The following is a 23,748-nucleotide window of genomic DNA, read 5'->3' as shown; positions in this document are numbered from 1 at the left end:
GTAGACACCTGTCATTAATTATGATTTGATTTTAAAGTGGATTTTCTAGACAGTGCATATATCCAGTTTATTGATAATTATTTACTCATCTGACATAGATTTGTACATATTGGCTATTTAAACATTATATCTATTCCCAGACCGTTTTAAAAACATGTTTATTGAGAGGAAAGGAGAGAGAGAGAGAGAGAGAGAGAGAGAGAGAACAAGAAACATCAATTTGTTGCCTCCCATATTCGCCCCAACCAGAGAGTTGGGGACCAAACCTACAACCTAGGAATGTGCCTGACTGGAAATCAAACCCTCAACCTTTTGGTGTATGGGATCAGGCTCCAACCAACTGAACTATACCGGCCAGGGCTATTCCCAAAACACTTTTTAAATCTATCTTATGAATAATAAAGACCATTATAAACTTATGAACAAAAATAGGTACAGAGGCAGTGCTGCCTCAAACAGACTGTCAAACTGCAGCGGGAAGGCCTGGGAGGGTAGGGGGGCAGAAGGGGGGTGAGAGATCAACCGAAGGACTGATATGCATGCATATAAGCATAACCAATGGACACAAGACACTGGGGGGTAAGGGGGGCCAGGGGATTGTCAAGGGCGGGGGGAAAAAGGAGACATATGTAATACCCTTTGTAATACTTTAAGCAATAAAATCTATCTTATGAAGTAATTCTTCCAACAGTGAACTAAAACAATCTCAAGTATTTTGCCCCCAAACAGAGTTTTTAAAAGCTGTCTACATGACCAGTTAAAATAATGCCAGCTCCATGTATTATAAGTAGATGAATTCTTCTGCTGTACAGATATGCTGATTAGCACAGTCATTGCATAAAGGCCCCCATGCCCAGTTTGCTGTAACTTTCTATCTCTTTGCAATCCTTTTTATTTCTGGTGTGTGTGTGTGTGTGTGTGTGTGTGTGTGTGTGTGTGTGTTGTTTTTCAACACTGAAATGAACAAATGATCAGGGATCAACATTTTTCACATTGTGCGGCTTGGATTTTAAAATTAGGAAATATCTGCCTCCCATGCATGCACTACCTCACCTCCAGGTCGGACTTTGAAGCCACTTTTAGCACAGTTCCAGTTGCTCTTCCCCTTCTTGCCTCTCTATCCTCTCCCCCCTGTGGCTATCCGGGCATTGTTTACATATATAACCTCCAGTGTGGGTTCTCAATTACTCTTTGTTTCCCTGGTTTCCCCAGACGATACCCCTCTCCTCCCACACCACCATTGGGATCATGAGAGGGAAGAGAAGGTGAAGAGGCCCTGACTTTAAAATAAGCTTCCAATTCACATTTCGTTCTTTACCTGGTTATGGGAAATGAAAGTCTATATCCTATCAACCTTGAGTTACATGATTCTACTTCCACCTCAGGAGAAAGGGAAGTTGAGAATGTAGCCTGTTTAGTCTCCTGATTCTGGACTGTAAGTTCCTTTAGGAAGAGTTCATTTCTGTTTTGCTTTGATCTTTATAACTGCCATGTGAAGCAGGCAATTGTGTCTCCCATATTACTTCATAGAAAGTTAGGCTCATCCTATGAAGCCTCTTGGGACTGCTCCCCACCCCCACCCCCACCCCCCTCCACACACACCTGGCCAGTTCCTTTTCTTAGTGCCCCTGTGCCCTGGAAAACGATTAGTATTGCACTTGTAATATTTTATATTCTCGTCTATGTGTGTAAAACCAGCTCTATTAACCCTAACTCTTACCATGGGAGGAAGTGTGGCACAACGCAGAAGAAAATGTCTTGCTGTCAGCTGGTCAAGCACACGCAAACCACTCTCTATAGTTCCTGTCCTCCACCTGCTGAATACCTACATTCTTTAAAAGCATCGTTTTTGTACCTCTTTCTCTCAATAAGACTATGCATTTATGCACCTACTGTATTGGGCCCTGTGCTAGACACAGAATCATCTAAAAGTCCTATTTGCTCCTCATCACCAGGATTTGTTCATCTTGGGGAGAAGACAATAAATTATCAGGACAAGGGGAAGGAATCAAGTGGCAGCAGCTGTCTGAACAGAGGGTCTGGTGCAGGGTAGAAACTGATGCTGACACATGCCACTCAAAACCAGGTGTTTGCAAATCAGTTAATTTCCATGTGTACTCTCCTTTGTACTCATTTCTAATCAGAGGACTCTTCTTTCATTTTGTAAAAAGCACTTGAATTTGAAAGTTTTATATTATGAACATATTTTATTATATAGCTCATAAGTGACCCAACCAATTACCAATCAAGAGTATCAACTGAATACATACAGTATGTCACTTTACCAGAGATATATTTTTATGGTTATTTAATAGTGAAACTCCTTTTTAATCATGAGATCTTTCTGGTACTTCAGCAAAAGATCTTAGTATCATAATACAAGTCCATCTCATATTTTTCTGATCTTCCATGCAGACCTTACAAATTGCTCTGCAGACACTGAGTTAACTGGCATCCATGGGGCATTATTCAAGGGTTGGGCTTTAATTTATTGCCCTTTTTTTCCTGAACATCTACATAAGGTGAGCTTGCAACTGTCTTCCATTTTGGCCTGATTTGTTGTTTTATCTACTGTTCTACTTTTTCCTAACAATGGGGCAATGGGAGAGCTGGATTATGGTTGTTAGCTTGTCTGGAACTATCTGACCCACCATCATTGTTATTCTTCCCCTGTTGCTATCAACATTATAGCACTGAGAAAACCAAAACATTTTTAGAGCCTCAATTAGCCAATTGAGATACCAACCAAGGTATTCACTGTGATGTAAATAATACTCAGTAACAACACTTGGTTGTGAAAAAAAACAATCCAAGAGTGAGTGTAGATTTGTTTTTGCCAATTTAGATTTAGTTACATTTAAAACACAAAGATGCTTAATTACATTCAACAAGGTCTCTATGCACAGCATGACTGTGTTAGAGACACTGTCCTTGTTATAGACTATAGATTTTATTTTTAAAAGATATTTTAAAATGTCCTTTGTAAGGCACTATTATGTAGCAGGTGCTTTATACATGTTATCTTATTTAAATGTCTAAAAGAATTTTAAACAAAACATTACCAATGAAAGTTAAATCTTTAAATATTGATATATTTATTCATTTGGATTTAAAAAATTATCATCTGTGGATGATTGACCAAGTTTTCAAATAAGCTTTCCTTTTAAACAATAAGAAAATTGTTACAGTCAGATGCTACAGTACAGGTGGTAACATCTTTCTATCATTAATTTGAGAAGTGTCCTTGTAAATATGCATGAATATGTATCAATATCTGGATTTAGGATAACTACTTTATTATGGGTTTTGATTGCCTGCAAAGCTAGATATAAATTCATGTTTTTGACTCATGTGAAAATGAAAATAATCATTAAAGAACGAGTTATTTAAAATATGTAGGTAGTGCACATTCATGCCTGAGAACAGAATCTTGGGTGGGGGAGGGATGAGGGACCTGTTTGGTAAGAATGGAAGCTGTATAAATAATAAGCAAAGGCTTATGGTGCTGATAATTTAAAAAACACTAGTAAAAATTGTTATTGCTTAAATTAACCATTTAAAAAACACTTCCAGTCCCTCTCCTTTAATTAACCCTCTTCCTCATGTCTAAATTTACTGGAGGGAAAGGAGTTTAAGAAAATAACTTGGCTTTTATTTTAAGTGATAAAATCGCTATTCATGTCATCTCCACATTTTAGGCAGAGAATAAATCCCACTGTGATTCTTAGAAGAAGGAAATGAGACTGGTGGCATTGCCATGGTTTTAATAACCATTCTTACTGTGCTCTCACTAAATGAGCTCTGTTCCACCAGGGGGGAATTCAGTTCTTATATTCACCATGCAGCTTTTTCTTCCCATGAGGGACATGGCCCAGAGAAAATGGTGACTTAATATTTAACCGATCCCTTTCCGCCTCCTCTTCCTCATTGTATCTCTCGTCTTCATCTTCGTCTTCCACATCACTGCTCTGAGGACTGGAGACCTGAGACCCCGTAGGAGAAGGTGGTACTGAGGAAGGCCTGGGGTATTTAAATCCCTCTGTCTGCCAAAGACAAAAATAAGATACAAGCATTATAACAACTTCTTAATTTTCCAATATGTAAATATTTTGCATGTGCATTTTATAAAAATCATAGTTGGATTTTTTTTTATGGCTGAAGGAGAAATTATTTCATTTACATACAATGTCTGTCTATGTATAAAATTTTATCTTTAAAAGATAAGTTAATAGTAAATTTGCGCAATTAAGTACCTCCCACTTTTCTGTTTGGGTTAATATTGAGATAGTATGAGGGTAACACTGGACTCCATCTTAGAGGCCTGACAGTGACTCCTTGCTTTTAGTAAAATTCCGTAGTTGAAATTAACCTGGCCACACAGTTGGATATTTTTTGTGGTCTGTTCAGGAGCTACTAATTTTTTTTTAATGAATTATTTTTTTTAATTGATTTCAGAGAGAGGAAGGGAAAGAGAGAGATAGAACATCAATGATGAGAGAGAATTATCAATTGATTGCCTCCTACACACACCCCTACTAGGGATCAAGCCTGCAACTGGGCATGTGCCCTGACTGGGAATTGAATGGTGACCCCCTGTTTCATGGGCTGATGCTCAACCACTGAGCTATACTGGCTGGGCAAGGAGCAACTAATTTTGATTCTGGTACCAACAAGCTCAAGAGAGATTCATTCAATAAATAGTTTTATTTTATTAATCATTGACTTGTGGCAGATACTATATATATGTTATTGTATTTAATCTTTGTAACAACACTCCAATAAATTTGTTTTCCACATTTACAGAAGAAAATTAAGGGTTAGAGAGGCCAAATGACTTGCCAAAGGTCATATAGCACATGTGGTAGAGCAAAGAGCTAAGGCCAGCATGAGAATCTCTCCAGAACTTTTAATCTCAACTGTTACATTACACTGCTGATCGTGTTAGTCTCTATGTCATCTTTTAGATTTGCTCGATGAAATTGCAGGACATGGGCAGCCACAACTACAAAGAATCCTGGAAACTGGGCCACTGAGCTAACTCTGAAATCCCACCAGCTGTTTTTAGTTCAGTTAATGAGAAAGTATCACTAAGTTTTAAACAAATTGTCCTTCCACCTAAGATTCATTGAGATAACTCATTTTATAAACAAATATTAAGCACCAAATATGGGTCAGGCATAATAACGGCAATGAGAAAACAAATGAAAAACATGATCCCTGCTCTCTAGGAGTGTACATGCTTGAATGGGGAGACAAATGTAAAACTATCACAGTACGTTACTGTATTTCAACTATTTTTATACATTATTATTATGTCATACTTGTACAGTATGACAAGTTCACATTTCAACACTCTATCTGAAAGCAACACAGAAAAACAGCTGAGTCCTGCACTTAGGACTTGACTCAGAAGAGATGCTCAATACTTAATAGCTGAATAAGTAGATTAATGAATGAATATAGCTGAATTACCTTCCACCTCTAAAAAGATAAGCACTCATTCTTTTAAAATCATGAACATGGGAGTGAAATTTGCAGAATGAGGGATTTACAAAATACTTTCTCCTTCTCTACGGGCAAATTTCACCTGTGCTAACTTTCTAGGTCTGTTCTGGACACCTAATATAGGTGGGATATAAATTGTATTAGTAGACAAAATTGTTTATGGTAAAGTGATCCTTGATTGAGAACTTAACACTGAACTTGGAGGATCTATAAATATTAAATGAGGATCCTTAGCTTTGGAGAATCCATGAATTTGATGAGTCTTGCAAGTGGGCATATTTTTGCAGAGACCATGGAAAATGTCTATGGAAATTGACATGAGATATTGGCTCCTGTGAGTCATAGAAGCTAAGCTGGATCTCATACCCAATGGTATGGTTCTCATCTTCTTGCACCTAACTATCACCTGAGGGGGACAAAGACATTTAGCTCTTTGACCACGATGTAGACTGCTGTAAGGACAATCCCACTGAAGAGAAATATCGATGCTGCCCTGCTTTAGGCAATGTTTCCTATCTTATATCCTTCTAAGTGAATCTGATGCTAAGTGGCTGATGTTGTCCCATAAATATAGTGTCTGGTTGGACTTTCGAAGACTCCCTGGTGGCCACTGCTGAATGGAACATAAATGTCCCTCCTGTCCAATCCCTCCTGTGGTGCTTGAATTCGGTCTATATTACTCTTGCCAAACAGTCACCCTACACTTAACCACTTCCTTGTATAGCAAATCAACTTCCTGTGCAAGCAGGCTACTGTATTTTGAACAACTCTCAAAAGAATGGATGTCTAATGGAGCAGTTTCGAACAAGAAGGCCGAGAGAGATTTCAAGAGAGATTTAACTGATTTCAGAGAGAGGAAGGGAAAGGGAGAGATAGAAACATCAATGATGAGAGAGAATTATGGATTGATTGCCTCCTACACACACCCCTACTAGGGATCAAGCCTGCAACCCGGGCATGTGCCCTGACTGGGAATTGAATGGTGATCCCCCCTGGTTCATGGGTTGATGCCCAACCACTGAGCCACACTGGCTGGTCAAGGTGCTTCTCTAATGACGTGAGTTAGCTGACTGTCTGCTCATCTTACACATGAGGCTGCCTTTGAATCAAGGGCTTCAAGTTGTTCTGATTTGTCAGTTTCTCTATTCTTTGCTTTGATGCGGCACTATGAAAAACTATAGTAGTTTGTGTACGTAGCTACTTCCAAATTAAAAGGTATTGTTAGGACTTACTCTAAATAAGAAATTTAGCTTTCAACACCAACAAGTAATACATAGAATACTTACCGTTGGTGGTGATGTGGATTCCGCATGGAATTTATCTGGAAACGCTCTGCTTAATGTCAGGTGCCTGGCATGCTGGTAATACTGTGATAGAAGACCGATTCACAGGTTAAAAAAAAATCTATATAGTTCAACAACCAAATTATTATGTAAAATGTTTTTCTTTTAGTTATGAAATATGTATTTTTAAGTGACAGATTCTATTCATTCTAAGTTTGAAAATCAGAAAAGAAATGACAGCTTGTGGTTTTCTTATTTACCAATGACCAGGTAAAGAAACACTACAGCCCGGCTGGGGTGGCTCTGTGATTGAGTGTCAACCCAGGAACCAAGAGGTCACCAGTTTGATTCCTGGTCAGGGCTCGAACCGCAGAATGGGGCACTCGCCGCAGAAGGCAACCAGTTGATGAAGTTTCTCTCTCATCGATGTTTCCATCCCTCTATCCTTTTCCCTTTCTTTCTCTCTAAATATCAATAAAAACATTTTTTAAAAGAAATGCTACAAAACATGGGAGGGAAAAAACAGACTGGCCTTACTGAACTTTGAATTAGTGCTAAGGGTTCATTCTACAGAGAAGCAATATGTGTGGAGAGAAATTATGAGACCCGAATAATCAGACAAACTGAATTTAAATCCCACTTTAGACCATAGGTAAGAAATGTAAGTCCGAAGAGCAGCAATTTTCAACTGGTGTGCTGCAAGAATTTTTAAAACATGCAATACCTGACTATTAGTCAAGGGCACTGACCTCTTTCCCCTCAGTGGTTCTCAACCTTCCTAATGCCGCGACCCATTAATACAGTTCCTCATGTTGTGGTGACCCCCAACCATAAAATTATTTTCGTTGCTTCTTCATAACTGTAATTTTGCTACTGTTATGAATCCTAATGTAAATATCTGATATGCAGGATGTATTTTCAGGGGTCGCGACCCACAGGTTGAGAACCGCTGCAAAGGAAAAAAATGACAACAGCCAACACAACAATAGTAGGACAGTTTGTGAATGAATCAAAATGATACTTATGCTTTTTGTCTGATAGACAAAAAAATATATACTTTTTGCTGCAGAATTTTGATAATTAGTTTATGTGTGCCACTAGATGAAAAAAAGGTTGAAAATCACTGCCTAAGAGCCTTATTATTCTGCTTTCATTATAAAATGAAGACAATAAAATGAATCACCCAGGGTTGTAATGAGCACTCTGCAAATGGCAGCATCTATCATTTGTCTGGGGAAGTTTAGCAGTATCTAAGCAGATACAATATGCGAAGGCAAAGTCAGTTCATCTTTTCTAAATTATCCAGTGCTAAGATATAGGAGTATCTGGGTATTTATGAACCTACTTCATGAAAGAAGGTGTTTCCCTTGGCACTTGTCATTTTGAAAAACAACATTATTCCCATTACCCCTGAGGCTGAGGAATAAAATCAGATTATCTCTTAGAGTGAAACAAGGTAGGGATCTTCTCTTGTTTTCCTCATCTTCATTAAATATTTCTGCTTACCTGTAATGTATCAAGTTAAGCAATGACAATAGAATGACTAGTAAAAATCAGTGTTAGATCCTGATGGCCTGGCTGTTAGAGGCTCAGACGAAATGTGAAGAATGGAGTTTAGGATTTTTCACATTCATAATATGTAAAAAAAAGTACATGAAAAGTCACTGAGGTTTTAACAATTATGATACCGAGTTGACTTTACAGATTATGCGGAGGATCAATACGTTTGTGGTCCAGTGGAATTTTTAAAGGGGTCCTCTGTGTTGATCACCAATTTGCTTACTCTGCCTAAGTATCTCCAGTCCAGAAGATCTGAGAGCCTCTCAGTTCGGTTCCTCTGGATAATTCTTTGGCGACGTGACTGTTTGCAGAATCCATAGAGAAACTTTGTCAGCTGATTGCAAGAATCATCCGGAGAGCGGAACCGCCTGTCAACAATGTAAATACCTGAGGGGCACAAAAGCCAATGCACAGGTAAAAGGTAGGGTTCACCTTAGAGCATTTCTTCTCCTATTAGGTTCTTTGGTAGATCACATGAACGATCTATTCCCTAGCTCCCCATTGCCTCTACTTTATCTTTTCCCTTCCAAGGCTGTGTCTCTTTGATCTCCTAATGGTTTATAACTGTCACCAACATGCAGCCAACAAAATAAAAAAATGAAAAAACATTTGGCAATATAGGGGTACCCTGAATCGGTGATTCTCCCTGGGCTTCTCACTAGCCAGAATCTCTAGGGTGAAACCTGGGTGTCAGTGGTTTTTAGACGCCCCAGTGTTCCATGTGCATCCATGGCTGAGAACAACAGCTCTAGCCTGAGGAAAGAGAACAGTGACAATGTAACTGTACAGGACCAGGGAATTGGCAACGTGTAGGCAGAGGATCCAGCCCATTGGAACTTGGCTTGTTGCTAGGCAACATGGACATAGAGATGGTGATAGGCAAATTCTCCAGCCATCTTAAATATTGCATGTGAATTTTGCTAACTTGGCATGGATCTTTTAAATAATTATGGTGACCAATATAGTTCTTGTAATATCACCTCTAAGACCATAGTTATTGTAATATCCCTTCTAGATAGTAGAGGGCCAAACCAATTCAGAAAAAAAAAAAAAGGTAAAGGGCAGGTTCATTTAAGTTTAACACTTCTTTTGCATTTTTTTTCCTGTTTCAATTTTATTTGTTCATTTAACTCCTTTTGTAGTTTGTATTTTGGACAATGTATTAAATATTAATAGCATTTTTATTCCTTCTATAGATGACATAATTAAAATATTTTATTGAACAAAAAAACCTGTAAACATCCATTTAATCAGGTTAGGTTTAGAGTTGGACTCTGTAAAGACCCTGCGCTTTGATTGGTTAAGTGTCATTTCTCTCTGGAGTGGGTTTATGATGAAACATCTCACCATAGGCAGTAGGATCAGCCACATGCTCCTGCATGAAACAGCCAAAGCCGGAGAGGTTGGTTGTCACGCTGGGGATACCCATCACAGTGCACTCGGCTGCCAGGGAAACAGACAAAGGCTTGGCTTTAAACCAGCTCCGGTGTCCTCTGATGCACGCAGAGGAGGAAAAAGCCCCCATCTAGCTAGTAATAGCAATGTTTCCTTTGTGCCAGGCTCAGTACTACGCTCTTTACATGTATTAACTCATTTAATTTTCTCAACAACCCCGTGAAGTGAGGTTACCATTATTTCCATCTTGCAGATGAAGAAATTAAGGCACAGAAAAGTTAAATATAGCTTGCCCAAATTCACAAAGCCAAGGGGGAGCGGTAGGATTTCCAGCCACGTGCCCCACTCCAGAGACCTGGCTGGGAACAGCTACCCTATACTGCCTCTCTCAGTACTAGTTTTGCTTTTCACTCCATTTCTACGTATTTGGAAGTTAATGGGGTAGGTAAATATTTTGGACATGTTTTTGAAATCTTCCTCCACACAAATCCCGTGAACCCATTGTCTCTCTCAGTCCTCTCTCACCTTTTTTGGTCAAAATTTGTTTGTTTTTGGTCAAAATTTGTTTGTTTTTTCAGAAAATATCAGATATGTCTTGCGAATATTACCACTCTCAGGGATATCTGCATTTTAACAAAGACATTGTATTTGATTGTGGAATAACTCTTGGTTGGCTAGTGGGGTTGGGTAAAAAAGAAAGAGATTTCCCCATTACCCATGAAGTAACACAATTAATCAGTGGCCCTTTCTCCTGCTCTGCAAGTATTTCCTCTTGGTGTATCTCTAGAGAGCAGTGGTTTCCTAGTTTAGGATGGGGAGGGGTAGGTGGAATGGGATTATTGACCCATTTGAGAATCTGATAAAAACTCAGGAAATCGTCCCTAGAAAAACTGTGCTACAATTCGATGGAACTTAACAGATCCTTATTTTTATTAAGTACTCATTAACACACATGTAGTAAAATGCCAGGTATCCATGTAAGCTCAGTATATGTTCATTCGGTGAATTTAATGAAATAAGTGCTTATATTCATTGTGCTTTCTCAAAGCACAAACTTTAATGAATACTTTCTGGAGTGAATTAGAGTTAGTGTCACATAAAATCATTATTCTTAAAAAAAATTAGAGATTTATCTAATAGGCTAACACCAACCTTATAGCACCAGAGGTTTCATTTTTTCTGTAATTATAGGTCTGATGAGAAGTGGCCATCTTCCTTGGGTTAATTCAAAACAGAATGACTCATTCACTATGGAGTATTCCCCAAACTGTTTCTTTCATTTAGTTATGTTTTATAACACCTTGAAAACTAGATATAACTCCTCTATCATTTCAGGTTACGTTTAACTTTGTCCTGTAAAGCGACATTTTTGCTAGAAATCTGCCATGAGTTATAAATCATTCTCTTTACCGATATTAGTGATCTCCCACATTCCCTCAGTCACTTAAGCTTTGGTTTTGTGCTTCTCTATCCAATAGTAAATTAAATGTCAACTTGGAATATCACACGATAAGCATGAAGTAAATTCCAAAACATTCCACATCTATACAGGTCACGTACCTGGAGTATAACCCCACGGCTCATAGTATGACGGAAATACTCCAAGGTGACAACCTCGGACGAACTCTTCATAATCCATGGGTAACAAGGGGCTGGTGGAGGATAGGAACTCTGGGTGCAAAATCACCTAAAAAAGGAAAATTCTGGTGAGAAAAAATAGGGAGAAAAAAAATTAAAGCAAAAAAAAAAAAGGCCTACAGTTTGGTTATTATAATCCTGTAAAATCCTTGTGTTCTAAATTCAGGGGAGAAAAAAGCCTGGGGGCTTCTTTTCTCTTCTCAACATCCTGTGTCAGTGTCTACTCTGTGGACTGTTTCCCTCAGACCAAGGCCAGGACTGGAGGATAGGGAGTTTGCATGCCATCGTTGTTCTCATGCTAAACTATATCCTCCAACCCGGCCTTTACTGGCAATAAAGGTTTTATTTGTTCTCTAACTGCTTCTATTTCACTAAGGTCTTAACACAACCCAGAGTGGACCTTTAACAATGTCAGCCACTCCCCTGCTCAAAATCCTTCAGCAGCCTCCTATTTCACTCAGAGGAAAGCCAGTGTTTACCACAGCCTTTAAGCAGTGGCGTGCTGGTAAATGTTCAAACACCAAAAGTCAGAAGTATAAACATGTATTTGTACATAAGTTTATTGTCAATTTTACTGATGGAAAGATAGCATTATAGTATATAATTTCCAAACTATAAAAATGTACATGCAAAAAATCTGCACACAAATGTCTATTATCAAATGTATTCATAATTGTTAAAACTTAGAAGCAACCAAGATGTTCTTAAGTAGGTGAAGGGATTAATAAACTATGGTACATCCAGATGGAAGATGTGCTATCAAGCCATGAAAATACATGAAGGAACCTTAAATGCATATTACTAAGTGAAAGAAGCTAATTTGAAAAGGTCACATACTGTATGTTTCCAACTATGTAACACTGTAGGAAAGGCAAAACTATATAGACAGTAAAAACATCAGTGATTAGCAGGGGATAGGAGGGAGGGAGAAATAGTGCACAGAAGATTTTTAGAACAGTGAACTATCCTATACATAGTGTGTGTGTGTATATATATATAAAAGCCTAAGCGATTATTAGGATAGGTCAACCTAATGACCGGCCGGTAGCTATGATGTGCACTGACCACCAGGGGGCATACACTCAATGCAGGAGCTGCCCCCTGTGGTCAGTGCCCTCCCACAGCCAACCTCCCGTGGCCAGCCAACCTCCTGTGGTCCCTCCCTACAACCAGCTGACTCTGATTGGCTCTGATCAGCCTCGATTGCTGGCCAGGCCAAGGGACCCCACCCGTGCACAAATTCGTGCACCAGGCCTCTAGTCATACTATAATGGTGAATACATGTCATTATACACTTATCAAAAACACATAGAAGGTACAACACCAGGAGTGAATCCTAGTGTAAACTATGGATCTTTGGTGATAGTGATGTGTCAATGTAGGCTCATCATAACAAATATATCTCTGTGGTTGGGGATGTTGATAGTGTGTATGTGTGTGTGGTGGGGGGGATTGTGCATGCTTGGGGGAAGATGATCTATGAGAACTCTCTATACTTTGTGCTAAATTTTCTGTGAACCTAAAACTACTCTAAAAAATAAAGTCTATTAAAAAAGCATAGACCTGGCCAGTGTGGTTGCTCAGTGGTTTGAGCATCGTCCTGTACACCAAAAGTTAGGGGGCTCAATTCCCTGTCAGGGCACACATCCCGGTTGTGGGTTCCTTCTCTGGTTGGGGCTCGGGCAGGAAGCAACCGAACAATGTTTCTCTCTCTTTCTCTCTCTCTAAAATAAAATTTTTAAAAAGTTAAAGAAATATATGTATATGTATATATGTGTGTATATATATATATATATACACACATATATACACATATATAATACTCTTCATTGTTAATTCTATATAAATTAATTATAACATAATGCTTTTGTTGACTTTTTAGAAAATCTTGTATTCATTACCGACTTATGGTTTTAACTGATGACTGAATATATTTCTTTTTTTTTAAAAAATATATTTTATTGCTATTTTACAGAGAGGAAGGGAGAGGGAGAGAAATACAGAGTTAGAAACATCGATGAGAGAGAAACATCGATTCAGCTGCCTCTTGCATGCCCATTACTGGGTATGTGCCCGCAACCCAGGTACATGCCCTTGAACGGAATCGAACCTGGGACCCTTCAGTCTGCAGGCCGACGCTCTATCCACTGAGCCAAACCAGTTAGGGCCACTTTTTATTTTTTATTCACAGAATAAGTCTATATTCTTCCAAAGAGATTACTTTGAAAAAAACCCTAATTTGGATATATAGAAATACTGATAACATTAGTTGTATATAATACTTTATACATTATAAATAATTTTCTTTGCAACATTGTGAGATGAGTAGAATAGACATTCTCAATGTCCTAATTTTAGAAGTAAGGAAACTAAGACTTTACAGGCATTAATTATATATATATATATATATATATATATCAGTAAATTCATAAATAGGAAATATGTTAAACTTAAGAGTAAAAAAAATCATAATTTTCCAAAACCAGTACCATAAAAATGATTTATTCAATCACAAGAATAGCACATTGATAAAGTAAAAATGGATAAGATATTTTTTCTAGAAAGCATGATTTGAGTTTCGATTATTACACTAGGAAAGGAGACCAAAAACACAGATATGACTGTCTGGGCAACCATCAAATCAACAACCCATTATATTCTCTTGGCATATATTAGGAAAGGGGGATTTGAAAGGCATTGTGCCTATTTGGCATGTCCACACTTAGGAAAATTTGTACTCTCCAAAGCCCATTTTGGAACATGAAAACACCATGGCTTGTTTGTTTTGTTCCCAGCCAAACAGAATGATCAAGTGACTAAAATAAGAAGACAGCTGCTCTGGGCCCTAAAACAGGCGATTGCAGAAGCCCAAGGTGGAAGAAAGGGTATTAAAAGTCAGCCCAAGGTTATGGGAGGGATTAAATGAGATCCTGTATACAAAGCCCCCAGCAGAACACCTGGCTTCTATCAAGCCCTGGATCAATACGGGAAAAACAAATGAACTAAAATTTGTTTGACTGCATTTATCTTAGGAGGGAAGTAAGTTCCCAGGAAGTTAGTTACAATCACAGTGTCAGTACAGGGCGATGACCTGGAATTTGCAGTCTAGGCTTTTCTCACTATACCCGACTGCTGACAGAGGATAAATTCAAAGTCAAAATAATCTGCAACATTTCCTCAATCAATGGTCACATTTCTATAAAAACTTGTCAGTTCACTCTGAAAGTTAAGAATTACTCTATCCTATATAATAAAGAGCTAATATGCAAATGGTCATCACGCCCTTGCGCCCTCATGCCTGGGCTGGGGGACCTGAGGCTGCGCCCCCTTGCCCGGCGGGGCTTGACGGGGGAACTGAGGCTGGCCCGGGGGACCTGAGGCTGCACCAGGGGACCTGAGGCCACACCCCCTGCCTGGCACCAGGCCGGGGGACTTGAGGCTGTGCCCCCCTGACCAGTGGGGCTTGACAGGGGACCTGAGGCTATGCCTCCCGCCCCAGTGCCAGGGCTGGGGGACCTGAGGCTGCACCCCTTGCCCGCTGGGGCTTGACAGGGGTGGGGCTGGCCAGGTCTGGGTCTCGCACGATTTCAAGGCACATGCAGGTGGGCGGGAACTTGACTCTGGGTCCGGCAGCATGCCCCAGATTCTGACAGGAGGGAGATTTTCTTATACATTTTACTAATTTTCTTTCATCTCTGACACTTATATTATAGAGAAAGGGCAAATAGCAACATTAAAATATTTTCTCTAATTAATTCCCTTTTAATGTGCACAAATTTCATGCACCAGGCCACTAGTAGAGTTCTATAAATATACAGGCATCAAATAGGACTTATATTATTAGCACAGACCCCAAGTTAATATCAAGTTTTTAAAGGATATCTATATAATAAACGCCTAAGTGACCATTACGGCGGAACGACTGGAATGACTGATCGCTATGATGCACACTGACCACCAGGGGCAGACGCTCAATGCAGGAGCTGCCCCGTGGTAGTCAGTGCGCTCCTACAGGGGGAGCGGCTGCTCATCCAGAAGCTGGGCTCACGGCTAGTGAGCACAGTGGCAGTGGCGGGAGCCTCTCCCACCTCCACGGCAGCACTAAGGAGCAGCAAGCTGAGCAGTAAGGAGCCTGCCACTAAGGATCAGTGAACCAAGTGGTAAGGAGCAAGCAGGTGGGAGGTAAGGAGCGAGGGATCCTGAATTGCGAGAGGATGTACGACTGCCGGCTTAGGCCCGATCCCCTGTGGGGGATCGGGCCTAAGTCGGCAGTTGGACATTCCCTGAGGGGTTCCAGACTGCAAGAGGGCGCAGGCCAGGCTGAGGGAACCTCCCTTCCAGTGCATGAATTTCATGCACTGGGCCTCTAGTTATTAATAAAACACAATACCTAATTCTGAACTGACCAAAGTTTATTTCAGTGCTTTGAGGATATATTGTTAAGAAGGGTTATTCTTTTATTTCTTTTGTATATGTGTGTTTGCTTTATGATAATAAATGAATATCTCAAAATATTGATGAGTATAACTGCATAAACAATTTGTATGAGATGAACTTCCTCTTCCATTCACTCTTTGTAAGCCATGTGCTATTGTATCTCTATGCCTTTTCATCTACTTCTGCTGGGTGAGTCCTCCTTCCTGTTATTTGCAGATAAACTACTGCTCATGGGTCAAGATCTAGCTCACTTGTCATCTCTTTGATAAAACATTTTTTCAAATCCTGCAGGAAAGACAAATCTTCCATCTTCTACTGGACTAAGTACAAATAAAAGCTAATGTTCATTATGAATTGACTGTGCTCCAATATTGTACTAAATGTAACATCTATTACTTTTTAAAACCTACAACAATTCTATGAATGCGGGCCTATATTATCATTTTAAAGATGAGAAGATTGAGGTACAAGCAGATTAAGTAACTTATAAACTGAATAAGTGGCAGAGATTTGAAGCCTGACAGTGTGAGTACCGTCTTTAAGGACTTGGTATGTTGCCTTCTTTAGACATGTGGCTGTCCTGAATTAGCTGTTAGATTTCCTCTAAGACATCCTGGACTGGGGACCTTGACTGACAGCCCCAACTGCATCCACCATAGCAGCTGCTCCTGGCTTATAGACAGGCAGATATGGGTACTAGTGCCAACCCACATCTACCCAGTGGGTGATTATTTTAATGGGTAACTTTTGTTTGGGGAATCCCTGTTGCTATTCATATGAATCCCCATTAAAATGGTCACATCCAGCTGCTCATAGAATAAGGCAGTCATCTGTTTGAAACTGTTTTGGTAGGTGAAAGATCAAGAAAAGGCTCCTAAATACAGCAAAATGTTGTATGTAGTAACACTAATGTATTTAAAATAAGTCAATAGCAAACCACACACACAAAGACATCTTTTGTATTAAGAAAGGAAGCATTGTAAAATAAGATGAATTTGGGTTGGCCTTTGAAAACTTTCTTCTTGTTTTTTTTGTTTCTTTTTGTGGGCACATGCGCACCCATGTGTATGTGTTTTTTCCACTAACTGACAAGCCATGTTGAGTTGTCTTGGTCCACTGCTTTCCCCCTTTTTGAGTCACTACATGGTGCTGCTATGTGTGTACATTTTCATGCATTTGTTCCTCATTATGAATTCTAGCTTTTTGCTAATTACATTTGACTTCCCTTTCTGTAAAAAAAAAAAAGAAAGAAAGAAAAGAAAAGGCTGAGACTGTTTGAGAAATGGGCTGCAGTCTGTGGCTCTTCTTACCGCCCCTTCCTTCCTGCTTTCTTTGCAATGTCTGACTGCACCTCCCCGCCTGCTCATGCTCTCACCTCTTTATCCTTCACACATTTCTTCCAACAAGTGTTTTCATATCTAGAACTGTCTTAGTGTCTACTTCTCAGAGGATAAAACGGGAAAAAATATGGGACATTATCACTGCCTCAAATAACTCAGTCTCTCTGGAGAAAGGGATAGATTTCATATATATATATATATTTCAATGTGATCATTCCATTAATTTCAGTAGTCTTAGGAATGCAGATAAGGAAAGAGGTGTTCTGTCTGGAGTAGATGACTGTATAGTAAGGAAAAGTGCAAGGAAGAGATGACTTTTGATTTGGATCCCAAAGCAATAGCTAGAATGACTGAGATAAGGGTATTTCAGAAAGAGAGAACAACATTAGTCAGCAATGACACAGGGGTATGAAAGTGTTAGTATGTTCATTATATGAGGTTCTTGCCCAGTTCTGGGAAGTTGCCTCACTGCTATCACACTTAAAAAACAACACATAGATCAGCAAAGTATACTTTGTTCAAAACTTCAAGGGACCTCAAGTCACAGTAATCCCAGGAGCTAAGAAAGTCAGCTTCATCTCTCCTTTTCCACCTTCCCACATCATCACCTCTATCTGCATTTATTGCATATAACATGTTCCAGGCACAGACAGGTTGTCAGAGGAAGATTCACAAATATGGTCGGACATAAAATGTTCTAAGAAAAACAGAAATCTACAGGAAAATAAGAGGCTTTCTTGCTCCCACTATTTATTTCCTTTTGAGAGACAAAAATTATATATACAAGTAAATAAAATGAGAAGCACCAATTGAGGGTAAATTATATGAGAAGGAGGCCAAGCTACTGTTAATATACTCTGATGAGTCTCTCTGGATCCAATCCAGCTGAAACACGTAAAGGAAGGGGCATCCTTGGCAGAGACAATCCTGCATTTCCAGGGGAAAACTTGTAGCCTGACTATTTATTATAGAAGGTATGCTAAGTGTTGAAAAGTTTGGAAATGCAGAAACACAAATGAGAAAAGACAAACCACCCATATTGTATGGCACAGGGCAATATACACACATACATGCATGTGTGCATGTGTGTGTGCGTGCCTGTGTGCGTGCATGTGTGTGTGTATGTGTGTAGAATATCTATAATAATAAAAGTGTAATATGCTAATTAGACCAGACAGCGGGGGTTGAGGCAGAGGCAGTTAGGGGCGATGAGGCAGGCAGGCAAGTGATTAGGGGCATCAGGCAGGCAGTCAGAGTGGTTAGGGGCAATCAGGCAGGCATGCAGAGTGGTTAGGGACGATCAGGCAGGCAGGCAAGTGGTTAGGAGCGATCAGGCAGGCAGAGTGGTTAGGGGCGATCAGGCAGGCAGGCAGGTGAGTGGTTAGGAGCCAGGGGTCCCGGATTGCAAGAGGGATGTCCGACTGCCGATTTGGGATCAGGCCTAAACCAGCAGTCGGACATCCCCCAAGGGGTCCCGGATTGTGAGAGTGTGCAGGCCGGGCTGAAGGCCCCCCGCTCCCCTGTGCACTGGGCCTCTAGTATTTGAAATAAAAAGACTAACACAGCATGGAACATTTTATAAATAGCTAGAGAATTTCTTCTGCTTGATTTCTGCAATATTTTCCTTTTCTAATTCTCTGCTCTTTCTTTCCCTGACTTTTTATCTTATAATCCTCATCTTAAATCTCCACTCATTCAACTTTGTCTTCCAACATGGCAAGGTGGTCATTCCCTGGTCTCCACTACTGTCCATGCACTGGTAGCTTCCTTTACAACTGCCCTTGTAACCCTCAGGCCTATGTTTTCTAAGTAACATCTCAAATTGAATATCTCACATGTCACTCAGAGTCATTCTATCAAAAACTGAACTCAATTCATGACATGACTCTCAAACCAATTTCTGTTAAAACTTTTCCTTGGATTTTAGAATCTGTTGGTTAGATACTGAAGCCAGAAGGTTATTACTCTTGCCTTCTTTCTCTTTCTCACTTCTAATGTCCATTGGTCACTAAGTGTGATCTTTTCTATGTGCCACCATCTCTCCCATTGTTTCATCCTCTCCAGTACATCTGACACGGCCTTCGTAAGGGGCCCTCATCATCTCTCACCTGTACTGTTGCAGCGAGTCCTTAATTTGTCTCCTTCCACTACATCCACCCAAGTCTACATCAAGGACTGAATAAAAGATAAAAAGTGAATATAAGAATAGACTGATATAAGAAATTTTGCAGAACAGGAAAGATAGAAACATTTAAGAACATCAAAAGGAGACCGGGTTAAGGCAAAGTTGTTTTTTAATGTAGAGAAATTAAAAGAATATTTGTCAACAGCAAGGAAAAGAGTTGTCTTTTATTGCCTACACTGTAAGAGAAGGTAAACAGGTTAAGTTTCCCACGAATGTGAGAGGGAATGAGATCCTTTAAAAATCCTTAGGACCTCAAGGAAAGGAACCCAGAAGAGGTAAAAAATCTATAGTTGAGGCCAGTAGGGACACTGAAGGAATTCATACTTTTGAATTCTCAGTTATGCCATCTGCTAAAGGTGAACGAAAGAAGGGAAAGGGAGACCTTTGAAAAGATTGGTAAATGTTTGACACCTTGATCTTGAATACTGGTGAATGAAATTGAGTAGGGTTAAGCAATTATTTGTCGACATGTTCACCATTGCCAACCACACTTAGCAAATGCCTGCAACAAATAGGCCCTCAGTAAACAACAGAGAGGTTAGGCATCACAGTGGTAGAAACCAGGTCTTAGTCATACATCGAGCATTGTGCCTAGTCATTGTAGAAACTCAAGAGTCAAAAGTACAAATTGGTCTATAGAAAATTGCATAAAAACATCGTTAGTCACATTTTTTAAAACTGGAAACTTCTCATATTTTGCCTTTAAGTTGAACATTATCAGAAAGAAACAAAGATAATTCATGTAATCTCAGAGATTTTTTAATTAATTCTTAGAAAATATTTAAATCATTAAAAATTAGATAACCTTATGCTTACTAACAGATTGTACAGTGAAAATAAATGCTAGAATTATGAATCATAAAGCCATAAATATTCTTCAGTTCTCAAGAATGATAGCAAAATAGTCATTATCTTTTAATTACCCAAGAGAGGAAACAAAATTAATCTCCTTTAGAAAACAAATAAAGGAGGCTTCTAATAAATTCTCAGTAAATATATGCTATGTCACCTTGAAGTGACCTACAGAAACAATTAGTTCTACCTTAACTCTGTCTGTGCGACTGTTGAAAAGTCCAATCCGTCTAATGGTGCTGAGGATGGGGTCAGTGGAGTCATCCATCATGTTGTGAGTGGTCACTGGAGGCAAAGACTGTCGCTGAAGTAATGGAAGAAAATGTCAATTATGGAAAGAATTAATGTGTGACTAATTTCAACAATAGGTCATTGGCAACATGTCATACAACCTTCCTCCAGTCTTTTGAGACGATACTAATGACGATGACTAAGTTTTGTGTGTTTCAGAGGAGGAAAATGGGTTCAAGCACTGCCTTTGTATATGGTGAACACATGCTACTTTTGTTTTTCACCTGCAGCCACTATACAAAAGGCCAAGACATCTTGCCTGCTCCTGGGACTTACTTGAAATATGAATGTCCTGAAATCTTGCCTTGAGAGGAGCACCTCTTTTATTTTTATTTTATTTTATTTATTTTATTTTTCTTTATTGATTAGGAGCTCCTCTTTTAAATCCTTTAGTGGGGCTGTCCTCCAGTGTCTGATCCCTCACTATTATGACAAGAGTTTGCTGTACGCCTAACACAACACTTACCTTTTCTTCTTTGCAATAATTCTACTTGTCTGAGAAACATTCACGTTTTCTCTACTGTAACTCAAAATTCTATGCTTTTTGAAAAAATTAGTTTTTTATTGTCATTGCACATACACTTCTTTTCAATTGGACACAATGGTTCCAAATTATTATTATTATTATTATTATTATTATTAGTGCCCGGGGAGAGTGCAAACACAGTCCCTCACTACCACAAATTATGCAGTTGAGTTTTCTACATTTGGGGACATCACAGGGGTCAGCACACCCAGAATGCAATGGGTGAGCCTTGCCCTGGGAAACTACCCTTGGGATCATGGCATCTTCCCTGCTAAGTAAATATCAAATATAATTTTAAATTGGATACAAGAAAAGCCCTGTGTCCAATCTCTCTTATGAACCACTCATAAAAGAGAATACAAAGTTGACATTTCGGTGAATACAGAAGAATGACTTTCTAGTCCTTGAGTTTAAAAATTTCCCAAATTAGCCCATTCCAATAAATTAAAATATCAAATACATTGATTTTAACATTGGGAAGTGGTAGGCACTTTTTTCTTTACTACCTGAGTTGAAAAGATGGCTCTTTTCATTATTGTTAGATCATCTCGATCCAAAATATTGTTCATATCAGGAATTTCTCCTCTGTGGGAAAAACAATGTTAATAATAAAAATAAAAACAACTGGCACTAATTTGGTGCTCTTTTGTGTCAGATACTGTTCTAAGCACTTTAAAAATAAAAGTAAATATAGTTTCCAGATGAAGCTCACAGATAAATTCCTAAAGTGTGAAGAAGTTTGGTAAAGATAGCATTGCTCCAGCCAGGTGGCTCAGACAGTTGGAGTGTTGGGACTCATACAGGAGGCAACCAATACCAATTCTTGCTTCACACTTCAATATTATCTCTCTCTCTCTCTCTCTCTCTCTCTTCCTCCCTTCCTCTCTAAAATCAACAAGCATATCCTCAGGTGAGGATTTTAAAAATAGCATAAAAAATCAAAATTGATTTTTTATAGCATTCATGTTCACCATCAGGGGACACTCTCATTGTTTTGCCCATTTCTGAGTACTACATTCTAGAGTGGCCATAACTTGTCCACCTATAAGTTGATATTTTTACTGGTAAATAGAAATGATGTTCACCTACTACCATGGGTCAGGAGACAACATAGTTTTCAAATCACAGAAAAAATCATGTATTTTATTATTATTATTAGGTTATAATACATTTAAATTTGATTTTGTTACTTAGTCTTTATTATATCTGTAAATTACATATATTATTTATTATTTATTAATAAACACATACTCAGTAATATTAATGTTAATTAATATTCATTAATATGTTTGGTTAATAAATAAATCCTGATTTAATATGTCAACATAATTAATATATTAAGCCAATATATACTTTGACTTAAAATCTCATGAACTCTTAGCTTCAGATTGGCATACTAACATTTAACAAGATTTTCATTGAATTAGAACCTATTTGCATATATAAATATGTTCTCATTTGTAAAACCTGTTTACAAGTGTTTGTCAGATGAAGGATAAAAGAAAACCTACTGATATGATGTCACACATCTTCAAAGGTTATTAATTCCTTTATATTCAGAATAACATAAATATATTATACCACTAAAACTGTTAAGATGGAATGTGACATCCAAATGTTTGAGGTGGTACGTGTTCCAAACACCTACCTTAATAAGGCATCATAGAGTTTCTTTCCAAACTTTTCCTTCACAGAATGTGCAATGTCCCTGATTGGGAAAAAAAAATCTATAATTTAAACAGTGTCACAATTTTACATCTTTATTCATCATGATAACGCTGTTGTCAGTACATTGTTAAAATTACAGTTCTCTTTTGTATAGACTCCTCTATTATCTTCGTATTTGCCAATTTGGCTTGAGTTAAAACCCCCAGAGCTGAGGCAGCAGAACCCTGACCAGCCCACATTGTTTAACTTTTTTTTTTTTTTGCTTGATGATATTCAGGGTAGGGCTGAGGGCTGGGAGGGGGAGTGGATGCAGGTATAGATGTAACAAGATTGGGAATGTGTTGATAATTGTTGAATATAGGCTATGGGCACATAAGAGGTCATTATACTAATTTGTTTACTTTGCCATGTTTTTATTTGCATAATAATTTTTAAAAAATTCAACCCATCTTTAAAGAGTTCTACAGAAGCTTTATCCTTCCATGGTAGCCTATTTCAAAATTTTTATTGTAACCCGGTTGTATAGCCATTACCTAATCTAGCATCATAGCCCAATGAGAAGAGAACCAAGTAGTATTTATGCTATAATAATCTTAAAGGAAAAAATAGTTCAGGAATATATATCAGAAATCATGCACATAAAATAACCTTTTGCAGTTTTTGCTTGAGAACATTTATAAGACGTGAGATTACCATAGCTGCTTTCGCACTGCCTGGCCTTTCAGGGTTTCCACATTGAAATTGTTTGTCTTGGCAGGCATAATGAAAAACACCACCACTGTGACATCACTTTTATGCATCTAATGAGGAATCAGAAAACATAACAGAGTCAATGACCAAAGTTCAAATAAAACATGTGACAGATGGACCTTCCATTTTGAACAAACAGTGTTTAAAAACATCTTTAGGCAAAAAGAGTACTTTTTGTGATTCACAGAAAAATTGTACCCATCTTCCTAAGGCTTTTTCAGAAAATTTATTTTAAATTGGGCTTTCAATAGATGTTTGTTGATTAAAAATTTTAAAATTCAGACAAAATATTTTCATGGCATGAATCACCTAAAATAC

General features: G+C 38.6%; 1 protein-coding gene and 1 non-coding gene across 3 annotated transcripts in view; both read right to left on the bottom strand.

Moving 5' to 3' along the window:
- Positions 1 to 3,068: 3,068 nt before the first annotated feature.
- The window catches only part of GYS2 (glycogen synthase 2), a 43,115-nt gene continuing 22,435 nt past the window's right edge, over positions 3,069 to 23,748 (bottom strand). Inside the window, exons 8-16 of one of the 2 annotated variants that reach the window (XM_006090664.3) lie at positions 23,374 to 23,480; positions 22,661 to 22,720; positions 21,519 to 21,597; positions 20,386 to 20,499; positions 11,304 to 11,430; positions 9,696 to 9,791; positions 8,572 to 8,735; positions 6,792 to 6,872; positions 3,069 to 4,043 (exon numbers count right to left, since the gene is read on the bottom strand). In XM_006090664.3, coding sequence (XP_006090726.1) covers positions 3,822 to 4,043; positions 6,792 to 6,872; positions 8,572 to 8,735; positions 9,696 to 9,791; positions 11,304 to 11,430; positions 20,386 to 20,499; positions 21,519 to 21,597; positions 22,661 to 22,720; positions 23,374 to 23,480 — 1,050 coding nt within the window. In that variant the 3' untranslated portion in view covers positions 3,069 to 3,821. The remainder of the gene's footprint in view (positions 4,044 to 6,791; positions 6,873 to 8,571; positions 8,736 to 9,695; positions 9,792 to 11,303; positions 11,431 to 20,385; positions 20,500 to 21,518; positions 21,598 to 22,660; positions 22,721 to 23,373; positions 23,481 to 23,748) is intronic. The other variant, XM_023755539.1, reaches the window with a different exon arrangement.
- LOC111826442 lies at positions 21,133 to 21,295 on the bottom strand. Its single transcript, XR_002829767.1, has one exon. It is a non-coding gene; the product is annotated as a U1 spliceosomal RNA (small nuclear RNA).

The sequence above is a fragment of the Myotis lucifugus genome, unplaced genomic scaffold (assembly GCF_000147115.1).
Source record: "Myotis lucifugus unplaced genomic scaffold, Myoluc2.0 scaffold_78, whole genome shotgun sequence".
NCBI classification, from domain to species: Eukaryota; Metazoa; Chordata; class Mammalia; order Chiroptera; family Vespertilionidae; genus Myotis; species Myotis lucifugus.
Note: the sequence above shows the minus strand (reverse complement) of the source record. Positions and strands in the feature narration are given on the sequence as shown.